Source organism: Branchiostoma lanceolatum, chromosome 15 (genome assembly GCF_035083965.1).
Source record: "Branchiostoma lanceolatum isolate klBraLanc5 chromosome 15, klBraLanc5.hap2, whole genome shotgun sequence".
Taxonomy (NCBI): domain Eukaryota; kingdom Metazoa; phylum Chordata; class Leptocardii; order Amphioxiformes; family Branchiostomatidae; genus Branchiostoma; species Branchiostoma lanceolatum.
Window position 1 is genome coordinate 14778843 of NC_089736.1, and position 9910 is coordinate 14788752.

At 37.6% G+C, this 9910-nt stretch overlaps 1 protein-coding gene across 1 annotated transcript; it reads left to right on the forward strand.

Annotated features, from left to right (window-relative positions):
• Window positions 1-7231: 7231 nt before the first annotated feature.
• On the forward strand, window positions 7232-7999 carry LOC136420291 (galactose-specific lectin nattectin-like). Its single transcript, XM_066407140.1, has 2 exons — window positions 7232-7420; window positions 7829-7999. The coding sequence occupies exons 1-2, from the start codon at window positions 7232-7234 to the stop codon at window positions 7997-7999; spliced, it is 360 nt and encodes a 119-aa protein (XP_066263237.1).
• Window positions 8000-9910: the final 1911 nt, after the last annotated feature.

The following is a 9910-nucleotide window of genomic DNA, read 5'->3' on the forward strand; positions in this document are numbered from 1 at the left end:
TGTGCGCCATGGAGTATTATCTACAAAGCAAAGACTTAGACATAAAATCATCTATATATAAACGCAGAGTAAGCGCATATACATTAGAAGTAGAAAGAGGTAGATACAGACGGTTACCTGTTAACGAGAGAATATGTGAACAATGCACAGGAAAAGCGGTGGAAGATGAAATGCACTTTATTTGCCATTTGTTATTTCTTCCGTGAACGTTTCTGCTTCTTTTATTGCGTTCTGTTGGTATGTGGTCTTACAAACAGGTAGCACACGGAGGATTTCAGGCCGCAACAGCCAAAAGATATTCTGGTGCGGAAACAGTAAAACTTCAGAAAAGTGTTATGGAATTCGTTCATAGCAGAGGCACAGAAAAGTTCTTTACTACAGAGCACTGTGCATGTTTTGATAGACAAGTTCTGTAACCAAGAACTTTTAAGAGGGCAATGTCATAATTGGTTTCCGTAATGAGAGTTGGACTTAAAAACGCACATGTAGTGAATAGATAGCAAATATAGAAAATATTTTATCCTCCTATGGAACTAAAGTTGAGTGCGCACATGTGCTTGTACGCGAAAGTTTGTACATATCCCTCCGCCGCTGGAGTCAGCTGTATTAAATGCAGTGCTATTAGTATACCATTGAATAAATGACAGAAAAATAAACGTCACCGAGAATGTTATGCTTTGGGTAGCCTTTATACGTATGTATGTATGTGTGTATGTATGTGTTTGTGAACAGCATACTTGGGACAAGTTCTGTTATTTGAGTGAACTGGAACATAGGGCTTACGGAACGTTGGGATTTCCGTTGAGTGAACTGGAACATAGAGATTTCGGAACATAATAATTTCGGAACATAGGGCGGTCACCGATGTAAACATGTAGGTCTTGAAGACTAAGTCATCGATCTCAGTATGAGTGTATAACGTTACAGCACGATAGATTATGAAAAAGTTGTGTTACCAACCGATTAAAATTTGTCACAAACTGATGCCAAAGTTGAGCCTTTGCTTTTTTTATTACCTGTTTGGCAAGCGATTTAATTCTGTAAAAGGAAACAGTAATTTTTCAAGGAACTTACCACGAGGGGGCAGATCTATGAGATCGACGCCATCGGGCTCGAGTTGACTGCATCCCGCGGTGGCTTCTGTGTCGCTCCCGGTGGCATCAGGGTGGGCTGGCTACTTCATTTGAGTTTGGAGTATGCATGCTAAAATGTTCTGAGTGGACGAAACTTCAAGACCTGACCTATGTGAAAATGTAAGCGACTAAGCGTTTGGGACGCCGTTCCAAACGGGCAAGGCGCGTTTTTGGCCGCCTCGTCCTCGTCGGACTAAGGCCAAGAGTATATACGTACACATATATATATATCTCCTTCGTCTTTTAACTCTTAGTCTACTGATATTTGAACGTTGGGGCACCACACAAGATCTGGCAACTAGTTTTCTTCACCCTTCTCGATTTTCTCCGATACCATCCTCCCATCTTTTCCGTTGTCTACTCTCCGTTCTTCCTCGCTGGACGATTTCTTGCATTATAGCTCATGGCTACTCCCGGACTACTGTAGTCAGCATAACTCAAGAACCTCTTGATGGATTACAATGATATTTGGTATGTAGGCAGGTGTAGGGAAGCCGAAATTCAAGGTAGATTTTGGGCTCCCTGGTATGTGACCTTGGCACTGCAGCAGAACTTCCGTTTTTCTATCTTTTGACCTGGACATGCTATGGTCCTGATTATTTGGTGGCAGATAGCTTGTGAAGTAATGAAAAATTGGGGTAGGCGTTGGCCCCCTAGCAGCTTGCTCCAGAACTGCAGGGGCGTTATTGTGAAAATCTTCTAAGGAGAATAACTGAACAAAGGAACGGCGGATTTCTATGATATTTAGTATGCAGGTAGCTTGATAACTAATGGGAAAAATCTATATTTGCAGTGTTTTCTCAAACACTCAAGACTCAAATACATGCAACGTATGTAGTTTATGGCAAGTGGAACATCAATAAATTATCGATTATGCAAATAAATTCCTAATTTGCATAATCAATGTAAAAACGCCATTAGCCATCTAAGTGGTAATTGATAGGACTGTCAATATTGCGACATGTGTAAGTTAGTTACAGGTGTTCATGACCAAACATGCATTATGTAAATGTGTAAGTCATTTGCCTAAACAGAATAGTTCATGGAGATATGAAGCCTCCGGACTCCTGTTGCGATTTGTAACGGTACTACAGCGTAACGTCTACATGTAGTTTTGAAATCACGTGCTCTTGACATGCCATGGTCGTGATTTTTGAGTGCTATATAGCTCATAGCCGACTTTGAAAGAAAACAACTCTGCGTATCCATGCTTTCTGGTATGAAGATAGTTCAGATTATGTTTTAGTTCATTATGTTGTGATTATGCATTTCAGAATCTAATTTGCATGATTACTGAGAAACTTTACAAACCCGCTGCGTTCAATGATTGGACCATCCAAACATGTGATATGTTACTGAGAAAGATAGGGACATGTATAGATGCAAAATTATCACAGTGGAGACTTAATTTGCATAATTAAGTTGAAAATACTATTGTTCCATATTTCTAATTAACGGAAACTTTATATTTGTGGCACTTGAATGTTTGGTGAAGGCTAAAATAGTAAGATATAAATCATGCAAATGAGGACCTACTTTGCATAATCCTCACGTCGCCGGTGTGTTTTTTAAACACCACTCTTGTTTAATCTTCTTTACTTTGTGGCGCCGACTGGACACAGACTCTATCCCGGCCAGCAATAAGAAAAAAAAAATATAATAGTATAAAATCAATAGCTTGAAAAAGAAAACAGCCGGGTTGAGTCTGCATCGGAGTCTAACTCCAGTATTGGAATTTAAAAAAAAGAAAATTCCTCCACAATAATCGATTGCCAACACACATAGATTAACAGGTTACAGAGGAGATATTCTAGGTTGGCAAACTTGGCCGACATTATGCAAATAAAATCAGTATGATAACAAATCAAATGCTTGGAACAGAGTTTAACCCGTCAGGACAATTATTACAAATATTTCTCCTTCGAAAATTCAGATTGAATTGATGTTCAGAACAATGCACTACAATACTTTCGACTCACCAGTCGGCAGGGTGCCGTGGTTCTTCTCCCAATCCTCGCGGTTTTTTCTCAATAAACTCCTGGATGAGTTGTATCCTTCTGGGTTTAAAAATGAATATTTTTATGCTCCTGAGACTTGTCGAGCAAAAAATCGGGTTATTGAGCCAAAATTCAGCCAGCAAATCTTCATTGGTCAGAACCTGTGGATTCGTCTTTTCTTTCCACTTCGAAGAGATAGACTGTAAGCCACAGGGAACCTCTGATTGTTCCTGCTCTTCTACTGGTTGCGTTTTCTTTGTGGGGGTAGGGAAGAATAGCGGCCCACCACTGAGTCGTCCCCTTGATTTTCTGACTATTCGCCGGAACAGCAGAACCGCCCGCGTCACCAGGACTCACTGAATGCACTGCGACCGGTTCGAGTCTCTGTAGACGTAGGGAGAGGAGGGCTGGTAGTCAGTCCCCTTCCCTTTCTTGCCTTTTGGCGGCATCACTGGTGGCTTGTACAAAGTGACAAAATGGCTGGGCCCCAAATGTCATTCTGAAATTTGTAATTCATCAGAACGCACACTGTTGTCACTGAATCCAAAACCAATGTACAATGATCAGACCTAGAAATGCACCAAAATATTTTTTTCAGTTATAAAGGTATGTTTACTTGATGATATGTATATGTGGTAAAGCATTCGGGTTTACGAGGTGACCATTCCAAAAAAAATATAAGAAATATATATATTTGCAACGAGCAGTGAGACTTTGAATAGATTTTCACTCATGTATTTCTATGAATTATTTATTCAACACTTATTTCTGTTAGATAGAGAGCATGCACACTAACGAATTGACGCAAGGCTATATAAGGTAAAGCCTTTTGACATCCTGGCAGATGGAAGTATTACATGCATTACGTTTAAATATTCATGGCAGAAGTAAGCATAGAATGGTATTTAGCTTGTGAAAATGTGTTATTTTTCACACACAAAAGTGTCTCTAAAAGTTCCTCTTGCTTTGGGTTTTTTCCTGTCTGTGATTTATTCGTTAAAATGACTTGTATACTTATAACACTTATTTCACCACAGTAATATTTGCCTAATGTAACTGATATGTGCAATTTGTCGTATTCAGAATGAACTAGTCTAACGCGACGCACGCGGAGAGCATTTGAATTAGTGTTCTAAAGCCGATGGAACACAATTATAAGCCCGTGGGATACTGTAGAATACAGACCTTTCCGGTAAAAAAACGTATAGCTATGGGACGTACTCACGGCTCAAGTATGACATAATGGGATTTGAATTAGTCATAAACAGAGGTTTGGGGTGGTTTTAACTCAACCAGAATCGTTACCGCATCCTCGACTCTATACCTGAAACGCTCTGACCCAACAAAGAGCTTAATACGTCGGAATAATAGCAGCTGAAGGCAACCAAACTGTAGGTGAATTGATAACCTGTGGTGATTCTATGACGTTAACTCAATAAAAATCAACATAAATTTCCACAGACTCAGCAAATACATGCTGCACACCGCTCCACTTCCATCTACGTCATTGCATTATCATCGCTATCTCAGTGGCAGTCGTGGTTGCAATAGGGGTTGCTGTCGGCATTTATTTCACTGCCAACTCGAAGAGCAAAGGAGAGCTTCATCCGGTCGGTCTTCCTATATTTTGCACTGTACTGTCAGAATGCGTGTATTGCGAAGCATAAACATTATGAAATTGCAGACTGGTATCCTACCATTCGAGTAAATTGTCCTTCAAGGTTTTTTACAGCGACAACACTTTTTTTATACAAAAAATTATAAGCAGTAACTTGATTAGAGGAAAACAAGCACAATACTTTTTGATTTTCAGTTACATAATGTAGGTAACGATATTATTCAATGGCCAAGGTTCGTTATTTTCTTTAGTATATTTGTTGTTTGAAAGCTTGCCTTCTTTTCTGACTCAGCCACTGACCAGCAACATCATTAAAAATGTGACGGCAGGCGGTCATGACCCTCGATCTTCACTGGAAAACATGACACTGCCAGAGATGACAACCACAGTGCCGAATATGACAAAGGTTACAAGACTTTTATACCTCCGATTCCTTTTTTTCTGTGTAATAAATTTTGAGTCTGGCTGTATTTTATTTGGTTTGTATCTTCAAGTACATTGACATGGTAAAGATAACACGTCTTGCCATATGGGTTTATTGTAATTAGTCCATCAATGGTGATTTTATGTGAATTTTTGTTTCTATGAATGATTAATATAGCTTCTTCTATTTTTCTTTTACCTAAGACCGACAAGTTGCAAAGGAGGAAGCATCTGAAGTCAAATAAACCAGACATGTCAACGAACACTACAGGTAATGTACAAACAAGGGTGACAGCTTCGTCCGGTTTTACACCGAATATGCAACAAATGATAATGGTAACTTAATTCTTTGAATTGGAACAATTAACTTTTTTCTACTAATTTCACAGGGTCTCAAGGAATCTAATTGTGTCTTGATTATTAATATTTTTGGCGGTTCTATTCTACGCATGAAACCACATTTTGCACTAAATGTCAGTAATATTTTACTTATACCGAGCAATATTGTTTTTTTTAAGAATGATACATATTGTTATATGATCATACCGATAGAATGAATGAATTTGTTATTGAAGAGGTAAAATAATAGAATGTAATCGAAAAATGAATTTCAAAGGCAGCTTTAATAACCTACTAGTGATCTTTTGAAATGTTTTGGTGTAAATCTGTATCTGTTTCTATAAAACCTGTATAACTGATATAGTTGGAAACATTGTCTTACATACTTCTCTTTGCTATGTTGATTGACAACCAACTTACTCTGCTGCCATTTTAGTATTGGTGTGGAGAAACGTTGTACAAATCATGTTTTCGTCCATGCTCAAAGTATGGCTATATCGTTTGTGACAGAATGTCAGTGCAACAATGAAAGAAAATATTTGACCAACAAAGCACAGTGATTTGTTAATCCCGGTAAAATTAAAAGAGCTTGCAAGGTATGTTTACAAACTCATGATGATACAATTTTTCTCCGACGAAGAATGTCCGTTTAGAACACACATAGATCGGGTCCTGACGATCAAATGATGATAGGGTTGATTTCAAAATCATGATTTCCTTGTGCCCCATAATTGACAAAAGTGTCACTATTTTGTTGATCGATGCACGGTGACAGAATTCCTGCCGTTCACTGAATTGAAAGGGACATATTGTAGAATTTGGTGGGCAAAAACTAAAAATTTCAGAATTTAAAAAAAATCTACATTCAGATTCACATTTGTAACTTATTTGTTACATTCTCTCAACATATGGCCGACATTTTGTCACGTGTCCCTCATTAATTAACGACGAAAATGTGAAATCTAGCTTATTTGCATATTGTTTGTGGGGGCCCCAAAGAAATAAAATGTAAACAATCCACCCGTCGAACGGTAAGAATACGAATCGACCATTGTGGTCGGAGATCGAGTTTCACAGGAAAATCACAACAAGTAAACAAATTACAGTACTTCGCACGTTTGTTCGCGTGTTCGGTGGTTCGGCATGGTGGACAAAATTGCAAAAAGTTAGGTGGCGGTAGGGATTGCGTATATTATGTTGTTCAAGACGTTCGCACGACAATACAAAGTCGGATTGATACGTGATAAATATCGCTGTGCAGTGTAATAAGGTCGATTCAACTTATGATGTAGACAACTAACCAAAACATTGTTCCGATAACAATACGTCCCTTAAAGGGTCAAAAAACTGGCATAAACAAAAAGACATACCTATTCCAAACACAACCTGAAATTCTCCGCCTTATATAACACATGTTTTGTATCATGTAAGGCACTTAATGTTACAATATGTATTTCACTTTTTCCTGCATACTTAGCAAATTCAACGTATAGTGAAGGAAAGTGATTAATAGACATATGTTATGACATCCTTATTTGCATAATCAGTGAACACCAAATGTATCGAGATGTGACAAATTCTATTTTATCACGGGGACTTGAGATCGTCCAACTCTTGTTGCTGCAGCTGCTATGAGTGACGGCTGCCCAGTCGGGTACAAACTCCTCGCCAGGTCCTGCTTCCGGCTCGATTTCCGAACAATGTCCCACGGTGACGCCAGAATGGCCTGCGAGAGGGAAGGAGCGAGACTAGCCATGCCTAAAACAGAACAGATAGACCTCGCTCTGAAAGACCTGGTCCACACGGAGGGCGAAAACTTTGAATATTGGATCGGTATGAGGAACAGGGGGGCCTTGATTCGTCGTAGGAGACAGTGGCTTTGGGAAGATGGGTCTATGCTGGGCTACAGAGTAAGTTTATAATCAAATGCCTTTTAAATACATCACCTGCAAAAATTATACAACCAGAATTTATCTTATATTTATAAATAAACAAAATGAATGTAGATGTCTCTTCCCGTTCCTTTTGTTTTAAATCATTGGCATCTTTTAGAATATTTTTTTACGAATCTCAAATAGGATTTCATAAACGTGTTTTATGAATCCCATTTATGATATCTAATGATAGCAAAATAAATAAAAAAATATATATTTCTAATGCCCAAGTCAATACATTTCACCAGCGTAAGGGATAAAATGTCTTGAAATGTAGAGATACGAAAAAAAAGCACAACTAGTTGATACGTCTGTGTGTTTTGAAACCAGAGTAGAATTGCAATTACTATTTTGACGTTAAACTGTTTCCATGTGTTTCAACAGGGGTGGAATCCGGGAACACCAGATAACCGTAAATGGTCGCGTCTTAATCTACTGAAGAACATGTGCGGGCAGTACTGGTCGCGTCCCACTGGTTATCCCATGTGGAATGATCGTAGCTGCCTCAAGAAGCGCAGGTTCATCTGTCAAACGCTTCCGATGCCCCCGGCATGATTGAAAAAAGGAGGAAAACAAAATGTGCTGTATCCTGCTTTCCTCCTGTCTTTAAGTTACTAAATATGATATAGATTATTATGCCAAATATTTCCTTTTTTTCAATCTGGAATTTGGAAAAGATATCATTTCTCTTCAGATTTAGAAAACAAGACTCGCCCCGCTTATTTTGTGAACTATGACTATGGTACGCTCTTTTTTTTATGGTCGAAAGGTTACATTGTTTTTTCTTTGGTTAACCTTAAATGCCTCATGCCCAATATAAAGTCCATTTCAAGTCATCGCAAGGTCTGTTGTTGCCAAGATTTAAAAATATTTTCAATTTATTGTAATTATTTGTGTAATAGTTTTCTAAACCATTTGAAATATTGATGATGTAGAATATGATATTTGCAATAGTTTCGAAATGATGGTAACATCATTTTACCATCATTCACCATTGTCTAGCATTTCTTACCAGTATTTGTAACATCTTTATAAATAGGTCAAAGGGCATCCTTGCGAAGTATAGGGAAGAATGCTTTCCACAAAGGACCTATCAGTGTCCTGCAGTGAAATCTAAAGATGCGCAGACAGATGGACCGGATTAGCATCTACGTTTATGGGGGGAATTACCATTCTACCATTGTTAACCATATTCTACCATTTTTTGTATATGTTTTGAAAAGTGGAAGAATAACATAGATGTTTAGGAATTATTCTAAATAAAGAGATTTCAGCCCACTTTAAAATTATCTAGTTGAATTGAAATTAACTCATATTTTCATATATTGTCAATCGAATATTATCTAATTAAAAATTTGTCAAAATTATCACAAATATTAATATAAATCACTCTTGGTGACTTTGAATGGACTGTAAACCCGTTTCTTCTTTCTTTCCTGTACGAAGAACATTCTTTCAGTAGGAATATTATTCTTCATACAAGCATCTCTGTTTTGAGATTTTTGAGAAATTTATGAATCCCATATTTGCGTATGCTAAGAATCTTATATTTACAAAATATAGTTCTTGCAGTCAGAAGTCAATTCTAACAATAAAAAAGTACATGTTTAAAACTTTATCACACCTAGAATTAAATTCGTGTGCTAAGATTTAGTTCATTGTACAAAAGACACATTCTGGCCTTAGGACTGGATTTCTTACACTTAGAATTAGTTTATTAAAGACTAAATTCCGTAAACCTAGTAAAAGTTTTTTAAAACAACTTAAAAGATTGACGTTCTTGTACCAAGAAAATCTTTTATCAAATCAATTATCAAAGGTACCTTAATGTATTGAATGTTTCATTCATACTTATCATCATCAATTAGATTAATACAATCTTTTTTCTTTTACTCATTCCTTACCAAAAATTAAAAAAAAAATAAAGAGTGTGTATTACCGGTACAATCAATTTTGTCACACTCTTTTCATAATGATACTTCATGCATGCGAATAACCCAATGTCTTTCTAAAACCATAAGTGCTATGGTACTTGGCATCATTGAATTTATAATTGGTAACTTGAAATTGTTCCAAACCTGAGATGGGAGCATCCTCAATGGTTCAACAGGTTTCCAAGCGAGAAACGATGTATGGGCGCAAAACAATCTTGTATAAAAATGATTGGATGCTAACATGGAGGATTCTCCTGGAAAGCAAGGGGCCAGTTTCTGGCCTGAGCACGTAGGCAGGTAGGCAGGCGGAATGATTGTCAATTCCTTATATCACCCCTCTCCTCCTTGTACAAAAACGTACATGCATGTAGCAACATCATGGTTTTCATTCATTGAAAATATTGTACTTTTTTGTATTTCGTATCTGTTGAAAATGACATTTTCTGCTTTTACTGATTGGCCACTGAAGATGCCATGGTTGTTTAACGTTGATCGAGATACATGGACAGGGTAGACTCTCTCGGAATAAGAA

Bases quoted from the DNA above. Each gene is read 5' to 3' on its own strand.
- LOC136420291 (XM_066407140.1), top strand. From the start codon at position 7,232: ATGGCCTGCGAGAGGGAAGGAGCGAGACTAGCCATGCCTAAAACAGAA. The intron at 7,421-7,828 runs GTAAGTTTATAA...GTGTTTCAACAG, and splicing joins GGTCTATGCTGGGCTACAGA to GGGTGGAATCCGGGAACACC.